This window comes from Malaclemys terrapin, chromosome 2 (genome assembly GCF_027887155.1).
Source record: "Malaclemys terrapin pileata isolate rMalTer1 chromosome 2, rMalTer1.hap1, whole genome shotgun sequence".
NCBI lineage: Eukaryota > Metazoa > Chordata > Testudines > Emydidae > Malaclemys > Malaclemys terrapin.
The window spans coordinates 45,929,466-45,957,019 of NC_071506.1; the positions used below are offsets into that span (position 1 = coordinate 45,929,466).

Below are 27,554 nucleotides of genomic sequence, written 5' to 3' on the forward strand. Positions count from 1 at the left end.
AACACTTTAACCTGTCTGGTCATTTAATGACAGACCTGCGGGTGGCTATTTTACAACAGAAAAACTTCAAAAACAGACTCCAATGAGAGACTGTTGAGCTGGAATTGATATGGAAACTAGATACAATCAACTTAGGATTGAATAAGGACTTGGAATTGCTGAGCCATTACAGACATTGAATCTATCTCCCCTTGTAAGTATTCTCACACTTCTTATCAAACTGTCTGTACTGAGCTATCTTGATTATCACTTCAAAAGTTTTCTCTTAATTGGCCTCTCAGAGTTGGTAAGACAACTCCCACCTGTTCATGCTCTCTGTATGTGTGTATATCTATCTCCTCAATATATGTTCCATTCTATATGCATCCGAAGAAGTGGGCTGTAGCCCACGAACGCTTATGCTCTAATAAATTTGTTAGTCTCTAAGGTGCCACAGGTACTCCAGTTCTTTTTGCGGATACAGACTAACACGGCTGCTACTCTGAAACCTATGTTTTTATAGAGGTTCACATTGGTAATAATGATAAAAAAAAGAATTTTAACAAACCTAATAGGTTAATAATATTTAGGCCCACAGATCATCCACATAGGAAAGAAGACCAGAGAACCTGTTTTGTTTCACTGGAGGCTGTGTGCATGGAAGAGAGGTGCCTCAATAGAAGTCACATCATGTCAGAAGCACTTGTCTTTCATATCGTTTTTCTACTCTCCTCCTCCCTAGTGAATTAGAGCACACTTTATGGGAAGCACCTTAGTTTGGCTAAGTGTCCAGATCTGAACTGAGGTCAGGAAGGGAAAGGGGCACTGTCAAGATTACTAGGACTAAAAATGGACCTGCAGTGGCAATGGGACATTGAAGTTCTCACCTGCAAGGCTCATATGTTACGATTTTTTCCCTTAAGCCTGCTGTTGGTGCATGAAGCATTTTGTACTGTATGATGGGATTGCTGCCATTTGCTACTCCGTCTTTGAACATGTTTTTGAGAAGCACATGTTTGGATAAAAGAACAGAGTATTTGAATATAAAAGCTGCTGATCTTTGGTACTTAATTTTCTAAAACAGTGTTTTATTTTTAATAGCAAGAATCTCAGAGCCATTCCAGAAGCAGAAATTGGATTAGCAGTTATCTTCATGTCTCTGGAAAGATATTGCAACCCTCAAAACCAGCCTGGCATACGTAATTTTATAAACTTTGTTACTCTGCGGGGGGAGGGGGAGGAGAGGGGTGTGTGTGTGTATATATTTTGTTAGTAGTATTTATTATTTGTATTACCATAGAACCTAGGAGTCTTAATCATGGCTGATTATCTTAGTTTAAGCAAAGGAGGCAACATATGTCTTTGTATACAAAAGGGTCAAGTAATACCTATTGGCCATTTTCTTTTCAGGCCTATATTTGTTTTTAAAATAAATGTTCTTTTATTTTTTCCATATAGTATTTTTTGCTTTAATGTTTTTGTAAGTTTTGCACCAAAGATTATAATATTTATAGATGTAAAGAAAAAAGCAGACACTGACTTAAAATCAGATATATTGTGCAGTGAATATACAAAAACGTATTAAAAGAATGTTTTGAAATCCACATTTTTAAATGGCACACAGGAACAATATATATGTAATCTGCTTATTCCATGCTATCCTGCACCCTTGGAATGAGAACAGTAGTGCAAAGCAGATGAAGGATGAACAGTAGAAAGTAAAAAGAATAAAAATAATAAGAAATGAATGGGTTTATAATGCAGTTCCTTATTTGCACTTAAAGGCATCAATCTTTTTAAAAAACTAAAATAAAAATTCAGAACAGTAATAGTTTAGTTGGCCTGAAAATGTAATAGGGAAAGGTCTAGACTTCACAGGTTTGGTTTTCGGTGTTTTGTTTCCAAGCATTAGCATAAGAACAGCCATGCTGGGTCAGATCAATGGTCCATCTAGCCCAGTATCCTGTCTCTGACAGTCGCCAGTGCCACATGCTTTTGGCAATTGGAGGTTTAGGGACACCCAGAGTGTGAAGTTGCATCTCTGACCATCTTAGCTAATAGCCATTGAGGGACCTATCCTCCATGAATTTACCTAATTATTTTTTGAACCAATTTATACTCTAGTATATTGCATTGTTTTCACTAATGCAGTAAGAATCTAAATCTATGCGAACCGATCATAGGTTTTTCCTGTTTTCCAAACGTTTGTTTTTTTGGGAGGGGTGGGGGGCAGGGCATCAAGTTTGGGACGTGGTTTAAGGGATTAAAATAGTATGTGTTTTGTATTATATTAATAACCTAAGCTATATTTACAGGTTTAAATTACATGCTAGTCTATGTAGTTTTTGAATTAAACAATAAGTCCTAAAATGGTAGGTATTTCTGGGTCACTGGTGTATGTTTTGAGTGCATTCAGGCAACGAGGCTGAAGGGTGAGGGTAAAATCCTATCCGCACTGAAATCAGTGTGATTTCTGTCATTTGCTTCAGTGGGGCCAAAGATTTCATCCCACGTGCCTTGCATCACATAGTGCACCAGTAACCCCTCCTGATGAGGCTTGTTGATTCTTACATGTGTTGAAAAATGCACAAAAGACAGTTTAAAGAAATAAGCTAGTTTTGGAAAAAGCAAACAAACAAACAAATATTCCTTGACGACGAAACAGGAAGTTCATGAGGGAAAGTGGGGCACACAAAACTGGCACAGCCCAATAGGATTTGATGGTTGATGATGATGTTTCTTTAAAAACCACCACCACCTGTCTCTGGACATGCGTGCATAAATTATATTAAAAACAATACAAAATAAGTTGACTAGTATTAAAAAAAACCTAATGAGACTTGTCCCACAGTCAATTATATAAGTAGAGAGAGAGAGAGAGAGACGGTCTTCATCCCTTCAGGCAAATGCTTGACTAAATGGACTTTGTTCCAGGCCATGAAGGTCATCACACTTAAAATCTAATGGAGGAAGCAATTCCAAAGTTCAAAGGTCACTAAAAACTGTCTTACCCAAACATTTACTACCAAGTACTATAAGTAAGCATGAGTCAACTTGTCTTTCGCAGCAGTGCAAAGCAAAACAATTAAAGTGTAAGCACTCACTAAAGAGATCTGCGCATGATTATAGACAGCTCAGTGTGCAATGGCAGCAAATCCCCATTCTACCTTCCACCTCCTCCCCCCCTCCACACACACACACAAAAAGAGGCTATAGAAGAAAAAATACTGAAAATATAATACCATTATATAACATTGAAGATATACTCCCACTTTGAGTACTGTGTTCACTTCTGGTTATCTTATCAGAAAAAAGGTACAGCAGAAATGGAAGGGGGCCAGATGTGGGCAACAAAAATGATTTAGAATCAGAGGGGTAGCCGTGTTAGTCTGAATCTGTAAAAGGTAACAGAGGGTCCTGTGGCACTTTTAAGACTAACAGAAGTATAGGGAGCATAAGCTTTCATGGGTAAGAACCTCACTTCTTCAGATGCAAGGCATCTTGCAAGGCAAGGCACTTGCATCTGAAGCAGTGAGGTTCTTACCCACGAAAGCTTATGCTCCCTATAAAAATGATTTAGAGACTTGGAAGACTGCATATGTGAAAAGATTATAAAGATTAATACTGTTTCATTCAGTGAAGAGGTGATTAATTGAGGACATGATAGAGTGAAGTAACAAATGAGATTCACTATGTATACTGGGTGCTCCTTATTATTGTCTCACACGAAACAATAAAGGGACATCTGATCAAAATGAGAAGCAAAAAATTTAAAACTGAATAAAGGAAATAATTTCCTAGCTTGCAGCACTTATTGCCATTAATGGCAAACAATTAGTAGGATTCCAAAAAGGATTTAATATTTATACGGATAATGTAAACAACCACATTTACGTTAGAATAAAAATGCATAAGGTATATAAACCGTCCTGCTTCATGGCGTAAGTCAATCATTGACCAACGGGGTCAGGAATAAACTTTTCCTTTAGCCGGTGTATTCCGTCATAGGATCCCTTCTTGCACTTTAGATGCAAATTAAATAGTAGTAATCTTGAGGGGCCATACATAACCTGAAAAAATAACTACCACATAATCAGTTTAGATTTCTTGTTTTTTGAATGTTGTGTTTTATGATATGTATGGCTGGGTCTTGTGCTATACCAATGACAGTTTAATATTAAAGTATTTATTATACTGATGAGAATACTGTGGACCAGAATCCTACAGTCCATCATTACTCAAACAAAACTTTCATTGACTTTCATTTCAGTGGTATTTTTGACCAAGAAAGAGTCCTAGGATTTGATTCTTGAAGTTCATTGAATCATAGAAGATTAGGGTTGGAAGAGACCTTAGGAGGTCACATAGTCAAATCCCCTGCTCAAAGCAGGAACAACCCCAACTAAATCATCCCAGCCAGGACTTTGTCAGCCAGGCCTTAAAAACCTCGAAGGATGAGATTCCACCACCTTTCTAGGTAACCCATTCCAGTGCTTTCACTCAGTGAAATAGTTTTTCCTAATATACAACCTAGACCTCCCCCACTGCAACTTGAGACCATTGCTCCTTGTTCTGTCATCTGCCAGCACTGAGAACAGCCTAGCTCCATCCTTTTTGGAACCCCTCTTCAGGTAGTTGAAGGCTGCTATCAAATCCCCCCTCACTCTTCTCTTCTGCAGACTAAATAAGCCCGGTTCCCTCAGCCTCTCCTCGCAATTCATGTGCCCCAGCCCCCTAATCATTTTCATTGCTCTCCGCTGGACTCTCTCCAATTTGTCCACATCCTTTCTGTAGTGGGGGGCCCAAAACTGGATGCAATACTCCAGATGTGGCCTCACCAGTACAAAATAGAGGGAAATAATCACTTCCCTCGATCTGCTGGCAGTGCTCCTATTAATGTAGCCCAATATGCCATTAATCTTCTTGGCAACAAGCGCACACTGTTGACTCATATCCAGCTTCTCGTGCACTGTAATCCCCAGGTCCTTTTCTGCAGAACAGCCGCTTAGCCAGTTGGTCCCCAGCCTATAGCAGTGCATGGGATTCTTCCATCCTAAGTGCAGGACTCTGCACTTGTCCTTGTTGAACCTCATCAGATTTCTTTTGGCCCAATCCTCCAATTTGTCTAGGTCCCTCTGGACCCTATCCCTACCCTCCAGTGTATCTTCCTCTCCCCCCAAGCTTAGTGTCATCCGCAAGCTTGCTGAGGGTGCAATCTATCCCATCATCCAGATCATTAATGAAGATGTTGAACAAAACCAGCCCCAGGACCGGCCCCTGGGAAACTCCTCTTGATACCGACTGCCAACTAGACATCGAGCCATTGATCACTACCTGTTGAGTCCGACGATCTAGCCAGCTTTCCATCCACCTGATAGTCCATTCATCCAATCCATACTTTTTTAACTTGCTAGCAGGAATACTGTTGGAGATTGTATCAAAAGCTTTGCTAAAGTCAAGATATATCACATCCACCACTTTCCCCATATCCACAGAGCCAGTTATCTTATCATAGAAGGCAATCAGGTTGGTCAGGCATGACTTGCCCTTGGTGAATCCTGGTTGACTGTTCCTGATCACCTTCCTCACCTCCAAGTGCCTCAGAATGGATTCCTTGAGGACCTACTCCATGATTTTTCCAGGGACTGAGGTGAGGCGAGGCTGAGCAGTCTATAGTTCCCCAGATTCTCCTTCCCTTTTTGAAAGATGGGTACTATATTTGCCTTTTTCCAATCGTCCGGGACCTCCCCCGATCACCATGAGTTTTCAAAGATAATGGCAATGGCTCTGCAATCACATCAGCCAACTCCCTCAGCACCCTCGGATGCATTAGATCTGGACCCATGGACTTGTGCATGTCCAGCTTTTCTAGATAGTCCTTAACCTGTTTTTTCACCACTGAGGGGTTCTCACCTCCTCTCAGCAGTCTGGGAGCTGATATTGTCTGTGAAGACCAAGGCAAAAAAGCATTTAGGACTTAGGCTTTTTCCACATCATCTGTCACTAGTTTGCCTCCCCCATTCAGTAAGGTTCCCACACTTTCCCTGACCACCTTCTTGTTGCTAACATACCTGTAGAAACCCTTTTTGTTACTCTTCACATCCCTTGCTAGCTGCAACTCCAATTGTGCTTTGCCCTTCCTGATTACACCTCTGCATGCTCAAGCAATATTTTTGTACTCCTCCCTAGTCATCTGTCCAAGTTTCCACTTCTTGTAAGCTACCTTTTTGTGTTTAAGCTCACCAAAGATTTCTCTGTTAAACCAAGCTGGTTGCCTGCCATATTTGCTATTCTTTCTGCACATCAGGATGGTTTGTTTCTGCACCCGCAATAAGCCTTCTTTAAAATACAGCCAGCTCTCCTGGACTCCTTTCCCCCCCTCATATTAGCCTCCCGGGAGATCCTGCCCATCAGTTCCCTGCAGGAGTCAGTCTGCTTTTCTGAAGTCCTGGGTTTGTATTCTGCTGCTCTCCTTTCTTCCTTTTGTCAAGATCCTGAACTCGACCATCTCATGGTCACTGCTGCCCAGGTTGCCACCCACTTCTACTTCCCCTACCAATTCTTCCCTGTTTGTGAGCAGCAGGTCAAGAGGAGCATGGCCCCTACATGGTTTCTCCAGCACTTGTACCAGGAAATTGTCCCCAACACTCTCCAAAAACTTCCTGGATTGTCTGTGCACTGCTGTATTGCTCTCCCAGCAGATGTCAGGGTGATTGAAGTCCCCCATGAAAACCAGGGCCTGTGATCTGGAAACTTCTGTTAGTTGTCCGAAGAAAGCCTCGTCTACCTCATCCTCCTGGTCTGGTGGTCTATAGCAGATGCCCACCACGACATTACCCTTGTTGCTCTCGCTTCTAAATTTAACCCAAAGACTCTCAACAGGCTTTTCTCCAGTTTCATACTGGAGCTCTGAGCAATCATACTGAGCTCTTACATACAGTGCAACTCCTCCACCTTTTTTCCCCCACCTATCCTTCCTGAACATTTTATACTCATCCATGACAGTGTTCCAGTCATCTGAGTTACACCACTAAGTTGCTGTTATTCCTATCACATCATATTTCCTTGACTGTGCAGGACTTCCAATTCTTCCTGCTTGTTTCCCAGGTTTCTTGCGTTCATGTATAGGCACCTAAGATATCTAGTCGATTGTTCTACTTTCTCAGTGTGAATCAGGAGACCTATCCTGTTGCACCTTCCTCCTTGTGTTTCCTCCTGGTATCCCACTTCCCCACTTATCTCTGGGCTTAGGTCACCATCCCCTGGTGAACCTAGTGTAAAGCCCTCCTCACTAGGTTAGCAAGCCTGCCTGTGAAGATGCTCTTCCCTTCCTTTGTTAGGTGGATCCCATCTCTTCCTAGCACTCCTTCTTCCTGGAACAACATCACATGGTCAAAGAATCCAAAGTACTCTCTCCGATACCACCTGAGTAACCGCGCATTTTCTTCCACAATTCGATGGTCCCTACCTGGGCCTTTTCCTTCATCAGGGAGGATGGACGACTTGTGCCTCAAACTCCTTTAACCTTCTTCCCAGAGCCACGTTGTCTGCAGTGACCTGCTGAAGGTCATTTTTGGCAGTATCATTGGTGCCCACGAGGAGAAGTAGGAAGGGGTAGCAGTCCGAGGGCTTGATCAGTCTCCGCAGATACTCCGTCACATCCTGAATTCTAGCTCCAGGCAAGCAGCACACTGCCTGGAGTTGTATGTTAACTATTGAATCTATGTGGATTTATAATTAAAATCAGTTAACAATAATAGTACTGTAATAATGGCTTATACATACACAGAGCCACAGGAAGAATGCTAACTTTTTAATTGTTCCATATGTTCAACTTGCAGCTAAACAGCCAGTTAGTCCAGGATCAGCTATTCTGCATCCAACCCTTTCTCAGAGTTCAACTGTAGATGAGTCCATGATGCTTGTTACTACAAGTGATAGAGCATATGTAGCTGACACAGAACCAGAAGAACCATGGTAAAGTACACCTTGAAATAGTTTCCTAAGTTGATGTCTATAAATAAGGCTATTACCATGTCAGAGGAAATTTGAGACAGTTATAGACTCGCCATAGTCAGTGGGGCTCAGCATTTGATGCGGCACTCCCTAACTTGCAAAAGTAAACTGTGGTCGCTATCCACAGTGGTCCAACTTCTGCCTTGAAGTGATAGGGTACAGCAAGAAAGCCAGATGGGGCATCAGGTTTGACACTAGAAGATGCAATTGGTGATGCAGCAGATCTGATTGGCTCTTTTAACCATAGACTCATAGACTCATAGACTTTAAGGTCAGAAGGGACCATTATGATCATCTGGTCTGACCCCCTGCATGCTGCAGGCCATAAAACCGCCCCTACCCCTTCCCTGGACTCTGCTGTTGAAGTCCCCAATCCTGTTTTTAGTGACTTCAATCGGCAGAGACCCTCCTGCTAGAGATCCCTGCCCCATGCTGCGGAGGAAGGCGAAAAACCTCCAGAGGCTCAGCCAATCTGCCCTGGAGGAAAATTCCTTCCCGACCCCAAATGTGGCGATCAGTAAGACCCCGAGCATATAGGCAAGAGTCTCCAGCCCGACCCCGTTAGCCATTATACTATTTACCCACCATTGCTTGGCTTTCCTTGACTACTATGGTTTACCATTAAACCATTCCCTCCATAAACTTATCTAACTTTATCTTAAAACCAGACAGGTCCGTCGCCCCCACCGTTTCCCTCGGTAGGCCGTTCCAATATTTCACCCCTCTGACGGTCAGAAACCTTCGTCTAATTTCAAGTTTGAACTTCCCCACAGCCAGTTTATATCCATTCGTTCTGGTATCCACGTTAGTACTAAGCTGGAATAATTCTTCTCCCTCCCTTGTATTAATCCCTCTAATATATTTAAAGATAGCAATCATATCCCCTCTCAGCCTTCGCTTTGTCAGACTAAACAACCCAAGCTCCTCTAGTCTCCTTTCGTACGACAGCTTTTCCATTCCTCTGATCATCCTAGTGGCCCTTCTCTGCACCCGTTCCAGTTTGAGTTCATCTTTTTTAAACATGGGAGACCAGAACTGCACACAGTACTCCAAATGAGGTCTCACCAGCGCCTTGTACAACGGAAGCAGGACCTCCTTATCCCTACTAGATATACCTCGCCTAATGCATCCCAAGACAGCATTGGCTTTTTTCACCGCCACGTCACATTGTCGACTCATAGTCATCCTGCGGTCTACAAGAACCCCTAGGTCCTTCTCCTCTTCCGTAACTTCTAACCAATGCGTCCCCATCTTGTAACTAAAATTGTTATTAGTCATCCCCAAATGCATCACCTTACACTTTTCACTATTAAATTTCATCTTATTTCTGATACTCCAATTCACAAGCTCATTCAAGTCTCCCTGCAGGATATCCCTGTCCTCCTCCGAATTTACAACGCCTCCCACCTTCGTATCATCCGCAAATTTTATCAGCCCACTCCTGCAATCGGTTCCGAGGTCAGTTATAAATAGATTAAATAAAATGGGTCCCAAAACCGAACCTTGAGGCACTCCACTAGTAACCTCCCTCCAACCTGACAGTTCACCCTTTAATACAACCCGCTGCATTCTCCCCAGTAACCAATTCCTTATCCACTTCTGGATTTTCATATCGATCCCCATGTTTTTCAGTTTAACCAATAATTCCTCATGGGGTACAGTATCAAACGCTTTACTGAAATCCAGGTATGTTAGGTCCACCGCATTTCCCTTATCTAATAAATCCGTTACTTTCTCAAAGAAGGAGATCAGATTCGTTTGGCACGATCTGCCCTTCGTAAAACCATGTTGTAATTTATCGCAATTGCTACTACCCTCCAGGTCCTCCACTAGTTTCTCTTTCAGAATTTTCTCTAACACCTTGCACACTACAGATGTTAGACTAACAGGCCTGTAGTTACCCGGATCACTTTTTTTCCCTTTCTTGAAAATAGGAACCACATTAGCTATTCTCCAGTCTAACGGGACCACCCCCGAGTTTACAGATTCATTAAATATTATCGCTAACGGGCCTGCTATTTCCCGCGCCAATTCCTTCAATATTCTCGGATGTAGATCGTCTGGTCCTCCCGACTTAGCCCCATTAAGGCGTTCAAGTTTTGTTTCTACCTCGGATACGGTAATCCCCCATCCCGAGTGCCCCTCTATAGTGGTGCTAGTATCCCTAATACCTTCATTGGCCTCATTAAACACCGATGCAAAATATTCATTAAGATATTGCGCCATGCCTAGATTGTCTTTAATCTCCTCTCCGGCAATAGACTTCAGCGGTCCCACTTCTTCTTTCTTTGCTTTCTTCCTATTTATGTGGCTGTAAAACCTCTTACTATTGCTTTTAATTCCCCTCGCTAGGTCCAACTCTACACGGCCTTTGGCCTTTCTCACTCTATCTCTACATTCTCTGACTTCACTTAGGTACATTTCCTTACTGATCCCTCCCCTCTTCCACTCTTTAAACGCTTTCTGTTTTTCCCTAATCGCCCCTTTGAGTCGGTCGCTCATCCAGCTCAGTCTAAATCTCTTGCTTAGTAATCTTTTTCCCTTTTTTGGAATACAGGCCTCCGACAGCTCATGCATCTTTGACTTAAAGTAATCCCAGGCTTCTTCTGCTTTTAAATCCATTAATACGTTTGCCCAATCCACTTCCCTTACCAGTCCCCTTAGTTTGTTAAAATTGGCCTTTTTAAAATTATAAACCCTAGTCTTTGATTTAATTCTGTTACTCCTTCCATGTATTTTAAACCGAATTAGCTCATGATCACTGGAGCCCAAATTGTCCCCTACTACCACTTCCTCAACAAGGTCCTCACTACTTGCTAGAATCAAATCTAAAATGGCCTCCCCCCTCGTCAGTTCAGTTACCACTTGATGGAGGAATTGATCAGCAAGCACTTCTAGGAACATCTGAGCCCTGTTATTGCTACTAGCGTTTGTTCCCCAATCTATATCCGGGAAGTTAAAGTCCCCCATAATTACACAGTTTCTGTTAGTAATTACTTCTCTAAACACATTAAATAGTTCCTTATCCATATCCTGGGTCGATCCCGGCGGTCTATAGCACACTCCAAGCACTATCCCCGGAGAGGCTCTAGTAGTCCTATTACCCAGTGTGAGTATTGCCCAGACAGACTCTGTGTTATCTAATCCATCCACTATTATTTCTTTACAGTTTATTTCACTATTGACATACAAGGCCACCCCCCCACCTTTACCCTTGTTCCGGTCTTTCCTAAACAGCGCATACCCCTCCATACCTGTGTTCCAGTCGTGACTGCCATTCCACCATGTTTCCGTTATTCCTACGATATCCGGTTTCAGTTCCTGGACCAAGAGCTCCAATTCCTCCATTTTGTTACCTAGGCTTCTGGCATTGGTGTATAAACACCCTAATGTATGTCGTTTAGCCCGTCTCCCATTAGCAGCACTATATGTTGCGGGCCTCCTTGTGTCCGTCCCCCCTGTCCTTCCTATGTCCAATCTCATCTCCCCGGCTATGTCTCCTCTCCTTTTACTCACCTTTTCCATACTGGAATCTGGCGTGGAGATTAACTGTGCATCTCCCAACCATCTCCCCAAACTTCCTAGTTTAAAGCTCTTTTGATTAGATGAGCCAGCCTCCCTCCCAGAAGTCTATTTCCTTCCCTACTCAGGTGAAGCCCATCCCGCGAGAACAGGTGTCTGTCCTCGAAAGCCTCCCAGTGGCCATACATCCCAAAGCCCTCCTTATAGCACCACTCCCTTAGCCAACTATTTATTCTCACAATCCTATCAGCCCTTTGCTGCCCTTCCCTCGGAACGGGCAGAATCCCACTAAAGATAATCTGAGCCTCTATCTCCTTGAGCGTCTTCCCCAGCCTGGCATAATCTCCCCTGATCCTCTCTAACGAGAACCTAGCCGTGTCATTCGTGTCATTCGTTCCCACATGAAGGATTATCGGTGCTGACCTTCCATAATATAGGTGAAGTGGGGGGATTCTTTTCTGTTTAATGTTCAGAATTCTAAAGCAATTTCATAATTATCTAGATCATCTATTCATAGCAGGTATTAATATTAATTTATATAGCTTCCATAAGTGTTCTTTGTATACCACAGGTACAGCTGCATTACTGTGGTGCTCTGTAATGTGTATGCTGTTTCTACAATGATTGCCTGTATTTTTACTTAGTATTTTTTCCTCCCTTTTGTGTAGTATGGAGATAAGCGGAGAGAAGACAGAGAAAACTCCCAAAATGGATCGAAGAGACAAAATGTATTCACAGAATATAACCAGTGTAAAGGAGACTCCCAGCACTAGTGGCAGTGTAAATACAGGGACGGTATTACCCAGGATGCATAGAACGCTTGTGGTTGACCAAAAAAGTCAACCCCTCTCACCCTCTAAAATTTTAGGAGTTAATAGAAATAGAGAGAGAGCTTCACAGCAAGAGTCTAACTCCATTAAACATTACTTCCAGGCAGCTCCAAAGAAAAGGTATGTTCACGGAAATTCTTTTTTTTTTTTTTTTGGGTGTGGGGGGAGGCATTTTTCATATTGTCAGATGGTGCTATTTTTGTTTTAGAAAGTAATTTGTTTTAGTTCAAGGGGCATACATTTTATTCCCAATGTAGATTTTACTACCTTACTAAGAAATTGAATTCCTCTATTCATTTTTTATTTTAAACTGGCCCTTTCTAGGTATCTGTTTCCCCAAACAGAAAAGTGTATGCTAAGGTTGCTCAGATTCAAATCCCAACACAATCATGAAAAATGCAGAAAATCGTCAGTTGAGGCATATAAATAAAGATTGCCTTAACTCCCACTTGTATTATGCAATGTTCATACAGGTGGTTCATCTCTGTAACAAACTCCCATGGATACCCAACATATAGCTAAGCACAGTGCACACAACCAAGTACTCTAAACGCGTAAGCAACATTACAAAATCAAAATGAAGAAAATCATCACTTGTGGATTTTTGGATTCATATTCAGTCATTGTGTGTTGTTCATTTACTGAGATTATCATGTTGAAAAATTCTTTGTTTCTTTCTGGCTAAGGGAAAGGATTGAAGAGGGAGAAACATCTGTACCTAAACTGGCAAAGATGGAGGAAAAATCATCTCATCTTTCCAGTCAAACCCAACCCACAACTTCCTTGATGTGGAAAAGTAAAGTGGAACAGACTCAAAAGGAACAATTTACCTTGGATCTGAAAACAAACCTTTTGCCTGTAGATACAAGCCTAAAGCTTGCAATAGAAAGTAGCAAATCAGAGAAAGATAAAACTGTTACTAAAAATGTTTCCAGTGAAAAGCCTGCATCAAAGAAGAGAAAAGAGTTAGGTGATTTAGTTGAGGATGCAGCTACACTAGAGCTTGTGTTTGGGAGCAAAGAGCTGGATTGGGAAGCTGAAATGGGGGATTGTGGTGAGGAGCATGGAACCAATATGCAGAAAAAAAGACGTTTGGAAACGAAGGGGAAAAGGATTGAAGAAGAAAATGTAATTCAAGAAGAAGCCAATAGGATATTGGTAAGTAATGTTCTTTATTAATCACTTGTTATGGACCTGATCCTGCAAGTTACAGCATCATTGGAGGAGCCTGTGCAGCAGCATCTTGCAAGATTAGACTGTTAGCACAGAGACAAATGCAGCTTAAGAACAGATACCAGCTTTGAGCAGTTTGAATGCATTGTATTAGCTCTCATGCCGTTATAAATGAGCAGTAGGTATAGTCTGGGGCTTTTATGTAAACATTGTGATGAATGAGTTAAAATACACCTCTACCCCAATATAATGCTGTCCTCGGGAGCCAAAAAATCTTACCGCGTCATAGGTGAAACCGCGTTATATCGAACTTGCTTTGATCCGCCAGAGTGCGCAGCCCCCTCCCCGCCCCCCAGAGCACTGCTTTACCGCATTATATCCGAATTCATGTTATATCGGGTCGCGTTATATCGGGGTAGAGGTGTATAGACTTCCTTGCTCTCCAGAAGTCACTATCCTGTAGTGTTTTTAGAGTTTATTTCCCCAGATGGAGGCACTTTGTAACTTTAAACCGGCATCAGTTATTTACACTTCATACTTTCTTTCTGAAGTTGTCAATTTGCTCTTGTTAAAAAAATACAGCCTTTGTAAGCAGAACAGCCAATCCTTTTCCTGTCCTGAACAGAAGTTTTTTAGTACAGTGTGCAGTTATTGTTAACTGTTATGCTCCTGAATTCCCAGGAGAAACTGTGTCAAGTTCCTTTCCAGCCAAAGAATTTCTGTAACTGTGTGTTGGGTGTCAGCAAAATGATATATTGTCAGATCATTATGTATTCTTAGCATTCTCACCTAATAGCTCTCAAATAGCTACGCCCCATATGTGAAACAGAGACACTAAGCTGCATAGACAGATGTCTGATCTGATATGTGGTTAATTTCTTCACTATTTTTCTTAAAGTATAAGTATATTGCAGCTTAAATATTTTAGCAAACCTTATGGGTTTATGAAAATCACTGTAAGTGATGAGTATCTGAAACATTTTGGTTGAATGTAAACAGCTCTTGTGACTTTTTTCTCTTTTCCCCCCTTTGGAAATATGCCTCTGTTTGTCACAGAGATTCTTTCCTAAGTAAAGCACTATCCCATTTTTGCCCCCCAAACATGCTCTTCTGTATGCTGACTCCATATATCAGTCTTTGTTGGGCTGCCACATTAAATCAGACACTTGTATGCACAATAGTAAATTAACTAATGTTGCTCGCCAATGAAAACTCCTTTTCTAGAGGTACATTCTGAAGTTTTGAAAGCATGGCACTTGGAAAAGCCAAGAATGTGGCAACAAAACTAGTCCCAGATTAGCATGCTGTGACCTTTAGCTAAACAACAGATATTGGACACACAGGTTACACAACTTTTTTTATCTTCAGATTGCAGAAAGAAACAAGAGTTTTAAATGTTCTTATTTAACATTTATATAGCACCATAAATTTATATAAAACTTGTAGAAATGTAAAACTGTTCTTACTTGGGTGACCAGATAGCAAGTGGGAAAAATCATGACACTTTTTTTTCCGCTGGGCGAAGGAGGAGGAAATATAGTTGCATATACAAGACAGCTCGTAATATTGGGAATCTTGTCACCCTAGTTCTTACCCCAAAGAGTGTATAATCAAAGTTAGACAATGTGAGTGATGGCAGCAGGCAAATGGAGGAATAAGGGTTATAACAAATAAGGGCTCATGTGATTGATTGTATGGTTATGAGCTTGTGATTACTGACTCTTTTAAATTTGAGATTGAAGTAAAGTCCTAGAGGAAGAATAGAAGGCACTGGATGTTTGGTCTAATTAAAAATAAGTTACTTGGAGGAGGACAAGAGAAGATGCTTGGGAGAAGGATATTATTAAAAGCATAGGGGACAAGTGTGTGTATGTGGCGGTGGTAAGGGAGCAAGGATTAGGTTTAATTGACATAGTGGTAAAAACACCACAAGTTGCTGAAGCTTAATCTACACTGGTGGGGAAAATGATCTACACTGGTGTGTAGACATGGCCTAAGTGCTGTAATAATAATAATGGAATTTTTTATTTGCGTCAAATAACTCTCCACATTATACAGAAAAGAATCCCCCCACTTCACCTATATTATGGAAGGTCAGCACCGAAAATTACTTGTTTGTTGAAATAAAGGAAGCTGATAACATTCACCTGAACGAGAGCACTTCTAAAGTTTCTTTAGACATAGTGACTAAAGAATTTATTATAAGCTTAATTCTTCATGTGGTAGACAAGTTCTTGCCTGATAACTGTGGCCTGGAATCCTTTTTTAATTTGTGTCCCTTTTCAGAGGTCAGATACGTGTTTTTGGACACTTTCTGGAATCTGAGGGTGCAAAGTCTGATTTGTACTGAGATTCTGGTCATGTGGCTGAGGTAAAAGTGTAGACAAGGCTTTAGTTTTCTGGTGTGAAAGAACGTTTGGTATTGAGCCAAAAATGACGGGGACTTTTTATAAAAGGCAAAATTTTAATCTAATCTGACCACTTGGGCCACTGCAAGTAAACACTTTAGGAAACGTTGAGTTGATACTAGCACCTTCCCCACCTGATTTTTTTCATAACAAACATCATTTGTGACCTCAATACACCTTTATAGCAGAAATAGAAAAGCCTTAGAGAAGTTATTAGCTATTGAGCAAAATTGTGATGTGTAGTATTATGCTTTCCCTTCTTTAACTACAGGCTGTGAGGAGACTAGCCTTGATCCTAATCGCGATTGCTCCCAAATTGACACTTACATTTAGTTATTTCCTGACCAACTCTGGGATATACTTTAAAATAGAAAACTCAGAGTTTGATTCATACCTGAAAATTTAGTGATTTTCATAATCCTTACTGGTATGATTTTAGGAATTATGAATTCTTAAGGAAAAACACTTGTTTTCTTATACTAAAAAAGATAATCTGAACAAACCAGGGACAGTGGTTTTATTAGAACAATGCATTGCTAAAGTATATGTCCAGGGTATTTTAGGGTTTTTTGTAAATATGCAGTCATAATTTACATTTACAATGATTGCTCTTTAAAATTGTTTGGTCAAACAGCAGGAAAATGAACTTGGCACTGTTCCAACTTCAAAGAAGAAAATTGAGATTAAGCAAGAATCATCAGTTTTGGTAAGAAACTAGTCAAATAAATGTAAGCAGTACCTAGCATTAGTTAATACTCAGAAATGTGAAGGAAATGTATCACAGTTTTTTGCTTTTAAAACTAAGTTCATATGTGTGCAGTGGACATAGGAGGGTTTGATGAATGAGGGCTTATTTAAACATAAAAGTTGTACCGCTTTAACTATATCAGTATATAGTCAAAGACGTACAGGTACACCACCAACTTCTCTTATGTGGATGCAGTTACATTGGTATAAAAGTGCTTATCCCATGTAGATTATTACCATAAGGGAAGGGAGATAAATACACCAGTAGAAGTCATCTTTTATATTGGTGTAACTGTGTCAATAATAGGGCTTTCAGTGGCATAAAATTATTACAGTAGAATAAATCATACCCTTAACCAAAATATTATTATTAACCGTGTTTATTATGGTAGTCCTATGCCAAGAATAGGCCCTCCTTGTGCTAGGTGCTGTACAAATAGTAGTAGAATTCCTGTCCCAAAGAGTTTATAATCTGAATAGCCCAGACAGACACAGGGTGGGTGAAGGGGTATAACACACAAGCAAAGTAAAAATATGATGGCAGCAAATGTCATATTGGTTCCATAATTTTGAGAGGTTGGAAGATCAGCTAATTAGAGGGAAAATGAAGGAAGAAGGGGCACTGAAAGAAAGGGTGTGTGTGGAGGACAGGGCAGGGGAGAAGAAGTTAAGAGAGTAGGTGTGGAGTGAAGATGACGTGAAGAGATCATGAGGGGGAGAGGGTTGAAGCAAACAGCCAATCAGCACAGGGCAGAGAAAGTCCAGTCAGAACCGTAGAAAGTTGTTTGAATGTCCAAAGGTCCCTGATTTGGCTGCTTCTGCAGCTGCTCCTATGGGCTGGAGTCTCTGGGTACATCGACACTGCAGCTGGAGATGTAATTTCCAGCTCGGGTAGATGTACACACGATAGCTGTGATCAAGCTGGTTTGCTAAAAATATCAGGGTAGCCATGGTGGTGCAGACAGCATCACGAGCTAAGCGCCGGCATACAGTCCCCTCTGAGACACCAAGTATGTACTCAGTCGACTAGTCCAGTGGTCTGCAAACTTTTCCAGTCGCACCCACCCCCTTACCATTAAAGGAATCTGTTCGTTGTTTCCAAACACTCACACACGCACACACACTACTGCACAGCCAAGGCCTCCTCTGCACCGGGCTTATTCTTCCTTCCAGCCAGTCTTTCACTGCTAGGGCAGGGCCAATACCTTCTCCTCTGCCCCACCCTCCTCTGTTTTTTCAGGGTGGGGGAAACCACATGTGATGGTCTCTGGGGGGCGGAGCCAGAGCTGGGCACGGAGCCTGCTGGGGGTGGAAATTGTAGTGGCACACTGATCCACAGGCTGGGTGGCCCAGTGAGGTGAGTCGGGGTGGAGGTGGCGCTCTCTCCCCTTCTCCCCATGGGGGCTGGCCCAGGCCCTACTGCACGGAGCTGGCACTGTGTCAATAATAGTGGCATCGCCACTTGCCCCCCAAATGTTCCTCTGGGCGTGCCCCACAGTTTGCACACCACTGGTCCGAGCTCACGATGTTGTTCACACTGCAGTGATTACACTGCTATTTTTAGCATGCTAGCTTGATCAAAGCTAGTGCTTGTACATCTACCTGAGCTGAGAATTGCATCTCCAGCGGCAGTGTAGACCCAAGTCCAAATCTCATTCCTCCCTGCAGTTTTTCCCCCAAAGCCACATGGCAAGGGGGAGGAACCACCTGGGTCCGAGTTTCCTCAGAGTGGGGGGTAACACTTAAGTTTAGCCTTAGTTTACTAGAAATCTAGTTTTAAATTTTAAGCCTTATCTAGACTGTTATGTTCTGAGCTAATATCTGCCTTCCATTTCTAACCCGTCAAGGGTACATTCTCTGATCTCTTAAAAATAGGCTCTTAGTTTACTGAACAACTTGAAGTTCTCCTTTCCCCTTTTTCCTCTCACAAGAACACTGACGGACTTCAAGATGTCTCCAGCAATCTGCCCAGCAGACTCTTGTTGACTGAATTTAGATCACTGGTTGTTAGCCATCCAAGGCCAAATAGTCTTGTTGCTGCACAAATCAATTATAAGCAACTGAGCAACTTTAAGAAATTCAAAAAGGTGAGTGCATATTTTAAACTGCCACAAGATGGCACTGTTTGAAATAGCTATGTAAGTGCTGCTAATACAATAGAAATGTTATTAGATGAAAGGCATTCTTAGAGATTCTACTTCCACTTATATTTTATTAACTTACTGTCACCATTGTGGTAAAGAGCAAAATACGGTGGCTATTTTTGTATTAATTTATCAGACAGATACCAGAGAAGGTCACCTCCCACCCACAGGCAACCCATGGTGGGGCATGCGGAGTCACGTGTCCCCCAGATTTGCTCCTTGCCTTGTACTGAGCATGCTCACATGGACTGAGCATGCCCTCACCTGCATCCTCCCCCCATCAGCAGGCACGGGTCGTCTCTGCTCCCACCAGATGATTACCTAGAGACCTGTGTTCTTTTTGGAGGCTTGTGCAGTTCTTACTCAAACTGACTCATTAAATGATACTGTGATCTTGAACAGTATTATAACTTCAGGTTGTATCTCCTCTTGGGCTTCCTGTGTCACTTTCAGATAACCTATTGAGAACATATATTGGCTTGAAGTTTTACGTTTTGACTACGAAAATTTGGATTTCTAAACATACTACTAAAATGCATGTCTTATAAAACTAAGATCAACTGGGTTCTGAGAGTGACTTTTACAAAACTTTGTGTTCATTGTAGGAATATAGCTTCAGCCCAGAATTTAAAGAGAAAGTGCAGTGTAATCTAAGATATGCAATACACTACATTTAAGTAAAAAATGTAAATGCCTTTAAATGGACATGGTCATCTTGAAAATCACATTTGTATGAAAATATTGTACCTACCATAGTTCCAAGTAGCATTTTAAAATTGTTTAATAGAACATGCAATATCTTTGAATGTATCATCCTTTCCGTTCTGCATTACAAGTTCTTCTCTACATCAGACTGGATTAGAAACTTAAAATATCAGTTCTTCTTCGAGTGCTTGCTCATATCCATTCCATTAGGTGTGTGCGCGCCGCGTGCACGATCGTCGGAAGATTTTCTACCCTAGCAACACCGGCGGGTCGGCTGTGGAGCCCCCTAGAGTGGCGCCTTCATGGCGCTGAATATATACCCCAGCCGACCCGGCGCCCCCTCAGTTCCTTCTTACCGCCCCTGATGGTCGTTGGAACTGTGGAGCGCTGCTTAGCTGTTCTCCACTCTCCCTAGCTTAGTTAGATCATTCGCAGTTATAGTTATAGTTCTAGTTCTAGTGTTATAGTTAAATAGTTTTAAAGTTGTTTTAGTTGTTATTGTAGTTCAGGGGATTAAGGGGGTCGTCTCCCCCTTTCTCCCCCGGCCGCGGGGCCGGGCTCATGCCCAACGCTCCCGGCTTCAAGCAGTGCGCCTCCTGCGCTAAGCCTATGCCCACGAGCGACCCGCACGACTCCTGTCTGAAGTGCCTGGGAGAGTCCCATCAAACAGATAAGTGCAAGATCTGTAAGGCCTTCAGACCAAGGACCAAGAAGGAGCGGGACTTTCGGCTCCGGCAACTCCTGATGGAGGCGGCACTTAGTCCGGACGCTCCATCTACAAGCCAGGCCCCGGCACCTAGCGCCTCGGTGCGCAGTGCCCCGGCGGCACCGGCTACGACGACCACGCGAGTGGCGTCGGACAAGCCTCCCCGGCACCGGACCTCGTCGGCACCGCAAGCACAGCAAGTGCCTCGGCGCCGGTCATTATCCCCAGGGCATAAAAAAGCCCATAAGACGGGGACCTCCGTGCCGAAGTCGCCGGCTCCCCCAGTGCCGGGGGTAGAGCCGCGTCCGCCGGTGGAGCACCGGAAACAGGTGCCTCCAGCACCGTCGACTCCGGCGCCGAGACCGTTGAGTCCGGTGCAGATAACGTCTCCACCGAGGCCGGCGGTGATACAGTGCCTCCCGTCGACTCCAGAGACCTTCGCGGCGGCGAGAGACTTAATAGCTCTCACGGAGCCGGTACCGCCCCAACCACCGGCACCGTCGGCACCGTTGACTCGCCCGGTCCAGTCGAGGGGGAAACCTGCCTTGATGCGCCCTCCATCCCAAGGGCTGGAACCTCGGCACCGATCCAGGTCCCGAAGCAGGTCCCCACGCCGCTCGCAGTCCCGGCGCCGAATATCACCTCGGCACCGGTCGTACTCGCGGCCAAGATCTTCTTCGCGGCACCGCTCTACGTCTCGGCACCGATATGATCGTCGGCACCGATCAACGTCGAGACGTAGTTCTCGGCACCGCTACGGTCGACGCTCAACGTCGAGAGGCCGCTCCCGGCACCGGGCATACTCCAGGTCCTCGTCGAGGTCCAGATCCGACTCCCGGCACCGACGAGGTCATCGGCACCGGTCGCGGTCCCGGCACCGATCGCCGGCACCGCGTAGAGATAGATCATCTCCGGACCGGCACCGTGCGGCACCGCAGCCCACGGGGATCGTCTCGACGCTCGCGGCACCGCCGTGGCCATCGAGATCGGTGTCTCGCTCCTCGGAGGACCTCTCGAGATCGGCATACCCCCCTCAGGGGCAAGCCGAGGAACAGGACTTGGGCCATTGGCAGGACACGACAGAGGACCATTCTCATGGCCCATCTCACTGGTCGTTTTGGACCCCGTGGGCGTACCATCAGGCGCAAGGGGCTCCAATTGCTTCGACCTCTCGCTCCGGTCACTCCGTCAGAAGAGCCCCGGAGTCCACCATTTCTCGGCCTCCGCCAGGGGGCATGGAGGCTTCTGTGTCCGCACCACCTGACGCCCTGGACCCAGGCGCAGGTGATGCTCCGGCCCAGGAACAGGGAGACCAGGACCAGCCCTTGGATCCTGTGCCACCGGAGGCATCTTCCTCTTCTTCTCCGGATGAGGCAGTGGCGGGCACATCGTGCACAGGTCCACCTCCAATAGATCTTCGGGCTCACCAGGATCTTCTGCGTAGGATGGCCCGTAATATGGACCTGCAGGCGGAGGAGATAGTGGAGGTGCACGACCCGATCGTGAATATCCTCGGAGCGGATGCCCCATCGAGGGTGGCGTTACCCCTGATCCGCACGATACAGGCCAATGCTTCTACGATATGGCAGACTCCTGCCTCTATCCCACCCACAGCGAGAGGGGTGGAAAGGAAATACTTTGTCCCGTCTAAAGACTACGGGTACTTGTATACCCACCCCCAGCCGTGTTCATTGGTGGTGGCATCAGTTAACGCAAGGGAGCGCCACGGTCAGCAGGCCGCAGCGCCCAAATCAAAGGAGGCTAAGCGCCTCGATTTATTCGGCCGTAAAGTTTACTCAGCCGGAGGGCTGCAACTTAGAGCGGCTAACCAGCAGGCGCTCTTGAGCCGCTATAGCTTTAACTCCTGGAACTCTATGGGGAAGTTCAAGGAGTTGGTTCCCCAAGAGTCCAGGGAGGAGTTTGGAGCCCTGATAGAGGAGGGTAAGAAGGTGGCTCGGACCTCCTTACAGGCCTCCTTAGACATAGCGGACTCTGCTGCGAGAACCCTGGCCTCAGGTATCGCTATGCGGAGGATCTCCTGGCTCCAGGTCTCGGGTCTGCCTCAGGAACTGCAGCAAACCCTGCAGGATCTACCCTTCGAAGGTCAAGGGTTGTTTTCAGAAAAGACGGACTCTCGCCTGCAGAGCCTCAAGGACTCCAGGACGATCATGCGTTCCTTGGGGATGCATGTTGTGGGCCCTCAGCGCAGGCCATTTAGACCGCAGCCTCAGCGCTTCTACCCCCCCCGCCTCGTCAGAGACAGGACTCGGCCCGGAGGCGAGGGCGAGGTGGTAGAAGAAGGTGGACCGGCCCTCAACCTGGTCAGAACCAGGGGCCACCTAGACCACCTTCAGGCCCCAGGCAGAACTTTTGAAGGTGCGGTCGAGGACGGCGCCCCAGTCATCCCCCAGGATCCAGCCCCATCCTTTCGGGATCGCCTTTCCCATTTCCACCATGCCTGGTCCCTTATAACCTCGGACCGTTGGGTCCTTCGCACGGTGTACAGGGGATATGCTATCCAGTTTTCTTCAATTCCCCCCTCCTCCCCCCCTTCCCCGTCCCTCTTCAGGGACCCTTCTCACGAGCAACTTCTTATACAGGAAGTTTCCACGCTCCTTGCTATGGGGGCCATAGAGGAGGTTCCAGTGGAGTTAAGGGGCAGGGGATTCTATTCCCGTTACTTCCTCATTCCCAAGTCCAAAGGAGGTCTGCGACCTATCTTGGACTTGCGCGGACTCAACAAATTCGTAGTAAAGTTGAAGTTCCGCATGGTCTCTTTGGGGGCCATTATCCCTTCCCTCGATCCTGGAGACTGGTTCGCCGCCCTCGACATGAAAGACGCATACGTTCACATTGCAATTTACCCGCCTCACAGACGCTTCCTGCGATTCGTGGTAAACATGGTGCACTACCATTTTGCAGTCCTTCCCTTCGGCCTATCCTCGGCCCCAAGGGTGTTCACGAAATGTATGGCTGTCGTGGCAGCGTACCTTCGTCGGCAAGGGATACAGGTGTTCCCGTACCTAGACGACTGGCTGGTACGCGGTCGCACCAAGGAGCAAGTTCAAGCTCACGTCCTCATAATAGTGCACACATTCAACAAGTTGGGTATCCTACTCAACAAGGACAAATCCACTCTAGAACCTACCCAGAGAATAGAATTCATCGGCGCAGTTCTAGACTCCAGACGTGCACAAGCCATCCTGCCAGACAACCGATTTGGCACCATCACGAGCCTCATTCAAGGACTCAAGGCCTTCCCAAGTACCACGGTGAGGTCGTGCCTTACCCTGCTGGGTCACATGGCTTCCTGCACGTACGTAACCAGGCATGCCAGACTTCGGCTTCGCCCACTCCAGACCTGGGTGTCGTCAATATATCGACCAAATCGGGACAGCCTGAACATGGTGGTCACGGTCCCGAACTCGGTCCTGACCTCCCTCACATGGTGGCTAGACCACAAGGTGGTTTGCGAGGGGATGCCATTTCACGCCCCACAACCCTCTCTGCACCTGGTCACAGACGCTTCATCCCTGGGTTGGGGCGCCCATCTCAACGAACACCATACCCAGGGCCTGTGGACTGTACCCCAGATAGCCCTGCACATCAATGTTCGGGAACTGATGGCGGTGCGCCTGGCGTGCCAGGCATTTCTCAATCTCCTACGTGGCCGCTGTGTGTTAGTTCTCATCGACAACACCACGGCCATGTTTTACATCAACAAGCAAGGAGGAGCACGTTCGTCAATTCTATGCCAAGAGGCCATTCGCCTGTGGGACTTCTGCATCGCCCACTCAATCCATCTCACGGCATCGTTCCTCCCTGGAGTCCAGAACATTCTGGCGGACCGACTCAGCAGGTCCTTTCAAACACACGAGTGGTCTATCCGTCCGGACATCATACATTCCGTTTTCCAGAAGTGGGGGTTTCCCCAGATAGACCTGTTTGCATCTCGAGACAACAGGAAGTGCCACGTGTTCTGCTCCCTGCAAGGTCGAGCTCCGGGCTCCCTCTCGGATGCGTTTCTCCTTCCCTGGAAAGACCACCTGTTTTATGCCTTTCCTCCGTTTCCTCTGGTCCACAAGGTACTGCTCAAATTGCGCAGAGACCAGGCACAGGTGATTCTGATCGCCCCAGCGTGGCCGAGACAACATTGGTACACCACGCTGTTGGAGCTCTCGGTTCAGACACCGATCCCGCTTCCATTATGCCCGGATCTCATCTCTCAGGACCACGGCCGCCTGCGTCACCCCGACCTGCAATCACTCCACCTCACGGCGTGGCTGCTCCATGGTTCACCCAGGCAGAGCAGCAGTGCTCGCACTCTGTCCAACAGATTCTGCTGAGCAGTAGGAAGCCCTCAACACGGACCACGTACCTGGCCAAGTGGAAGCGGTTCTCCTGTTGGTGCGAACAACGAGCCATGTCCCCGTTGCAGGCACCCATTCCTCTCATTTTGGAATATCTCCTCTCCCTAAAACAGCAGGGGTTGGCGATATCTTCAATTAGAGTTCACCTGGCCGCTATATCGGCCTTTCACCCAGGGGAACTCGCGTCCTCGGTATTCTCTAACCCGATGGTCGTTAGATTCCTCAAGGGCTTAGACCGGATGTACCCACAACAACGTCAGCCCGTTCAGACGTGGGATCTCAACCTGGTTCTCTCCAAGCTCACAGGTCCTCCATTCGAGCCACTGGCCACCTGTTCACTTTTGTACCTATCCTGGAAGACAGCCTTCCTTGTAGCCATCACCTCAGCAAGGCGCGTTTCTGAACTCAGGGCGCTTACATCCGAGCCCCCTTATACAGTTTTCCATAAGGATAAAGTGCAGCTTCGTCCACATCCTGCCTTTCTCCCTAAGGTGGTTTCTCCTTTTCATATCAACCAGGACATCTTTCTCCCGGTCTTTCATCCCAAACCACATGCCACTCGCCAGGATCAACGTTTGCATTCCCTGGACGTACGAAGGGCCCTGGCCTTCTATATTGACCGCACAAAGCACTTTAGAAAGACGACGCAACTCTTCGTTGCAGTGGCCGACCGAATGAAAGGCTCACCGGTCTCCTCACAACGCCTATCCTCCTGGATTACGTCTTGCATCCGGACTTGCTATGACCTGGCAGGTGTCTCAGCACCGCACCTCACCGCTCACTCCACGAGGGCCCAGGCTTCCTCGACGGCTTTCCTGGCACAAGTTCCGATACAGGACATTTGTAGAGCAGCGGTTTGGTCATCAGTCCACACATTTACAGCTCACTATGCACTAGTGCAGCAGTCCAGAGACGATGCTGCTTTCGGATCAGCGGTTTTGCACACAGCAATGTCTCACTCCGACCCCACCACCTAAGTTGGGCTTGGGAGTCACCTAATGGAATGGATATGAGCAAGCACTCGAAGAAGAAAAGACGGTTACTCACCGTTGTAACTGTTGTTCTTCGAGATGTGTTGCTCATATCCATTCCAAACCCGCCCCCCGTCCCCACTGTCGGAGTAGCCGGCAAGAAGGAACTGAGGGGGCGCCGGGTCGGCTGGGGTATATATTCAGCGCCATGAAGGCGCCACTCTAGGGGGCTCCACAGCCGACCCGCCGGTGTTGCTAGGGTAGAAAATCTTCCGACGATCGTGCACGCGGCGCGCACACACCTAATGGAATGGATATGAGCAACACATCTCGAAGAACAACAGTTACAACGGTGAGTAACCGTCTTTTTCTGTTGTTTTCAAATGCATTTAAAATATATTAGCTTATTAATTTAACAGATTAAAAATATAACTAGTCACAGGTCTTTCTTTGGGGGGAGGTTTGCAGGTGGTGTGCTATTTAAGTAGAACTATTCATTGCACAGATACTGTTAGACAAATTGGATGAAAGGTATTCTGCCACTGTAAATTTACCAGAGGTGACTACTCTTGTTTTGCACGGTTGTCAGCCTGCACTATAACAACAAACATTTCTTGTACAACAGGTACCTTATCCTGGAGCAGGACAACTTCCACATATTATTGGAGGATCAGATCTGATAGGTCACCATGCCAAAAAGAATTCACAGTTGGAAGAATGGTTAAGGCAGGAAATGGAGGTAAGGAATTCTTTCCAGGCAACAAAACAACTGCGGTCCTTCCCAAGAACAGGGCAGCTCTGTACTAAAAGTTGAGCCTATATGCTGAACAAATCTGCCACTTAACACATCCAAAAAGGTGTTAGGGATGTGACCCAAATAAACAAAAGGGGTTCAATGATAAAGCTGACATTCTACTGATTCTTTTGGATAAATCTGATATTAAAATGTTTATTAATATTACATAAGATGTTTAAATCTTTCATACTGTCAGTACAGAGGAGTCTGCTGTAAAGGAAAAGGCACTGACCTAGGGGAAAGTGATTTTAATGACTGAGTAAAATAAACATTTTATTGAAGCTCAGCCCTGCATGAATTCTGAGTGTGGCAGTGAAAGTTTTTATGTTAACAAGCTCAGCGACCTCAGCGTTCAAGGTGCTCATGCAGCACTGCTGATGGTCTGCTCACAGACTAGAATGCCGTTGATATTCAGATGAAAAATATATATGAGATGTGCATGTTGTAATCAGGAGATTGAATGTTGTGTTTTTCACTAGAGAACATATTGCCATTTGTATGTAATTTATATCTTGCTGTAGCAGTTCTCAACTTTTTCATTTTGTGTGCTGCTTCTTTAAAAAAACCTCCTCTCACGGGCCACATCCCATCCCAATCTTGCACTCCAGGTTCCATATCTTTCCTGTGGTATCAGTATTACTTGGTTAATTGGAAAGGTAATAAGACAGTATTAAGGAGAAAATGTGATAGGTGGGACTTCTTGAGTTTTTTTACTCCATTCCCACTTCTGTATTTGCTGTTATTTCCTCTCCCTGATTTTAGCAGTTGATTTCAGCGCTAGATTTTACCTTGCAGTAAAGCACTGCATAATCTCGCCTGGCCACATTGAAATTTGTCATATTGGGTGCTTGTTATCCTAATTTGGCATCCACCATAAATTTACTCATTGTTGAATTTATATGAGGCACACCTATGAAGGACACGAGCAGTGGAGCAGAGAGGTTCTGACTCCTTTTTCCCCTCTCACCCTCCAGCTCAGGTAGCTAAAAAAGCCTTTGGAAGCCCTAAAATTAATCATAACCTGGATTTCAATTAACAAAGTATCCCCTCTTGAAAACAGCCATAGATGCTTTACTCCCATGACAGAAGCAACTCCGGTTAGAAGAGGTCAGCACACCACAGTTTGAGAGTATGCTGCTACCCAAATTTTTTAAAGTTTAGAATATAGTTTGCGTAAAAAGGTACTA

General features: G+C 45.1%; 1 protein-coding gene across 5 annotated transcripts in view; it reads left to right on the forward strand.

The window, feature by feature from the left end:
* Positions 1-27,554, forward strand: part of NBN (nibrin) — a 72,905-nt gene that overhangs the window by 36,421 nt on the left and 8,930 nt on the right. For all 5 annotated transcript variants that reach the window (XM_054018844.1, XM_054018845.1, XM_054018847.1 and 2 more), the window contains 7 exons: positions 1,081-1,178; positions 7,821-7,956; positions 12,186-12,467; positions 13,034-13,505; positions 16,563-16,634; positions 18,607-18,762; positions 26,197-26,310. In XM_054018844.1, coding sequence (XP_053874819.1) covers positions 1,081-1,178; positions 7,821-7,956; positions 12,186-12,467; positions 13,034-13,505; positions 16,563-16,634; positions 18,607-18,762; positions 26,197-26,310 — 1,330 coding nt within the window. The remainder of the gene's footprint in view (positions 1-1,080; positions 1,179-7,820; positions 7,957-12,185; positions 12,468-13,033; positions 13,506-16,562; positions 16,635-18,606; positions 18,763-26,196; positions 26,311-27,554) is intronic.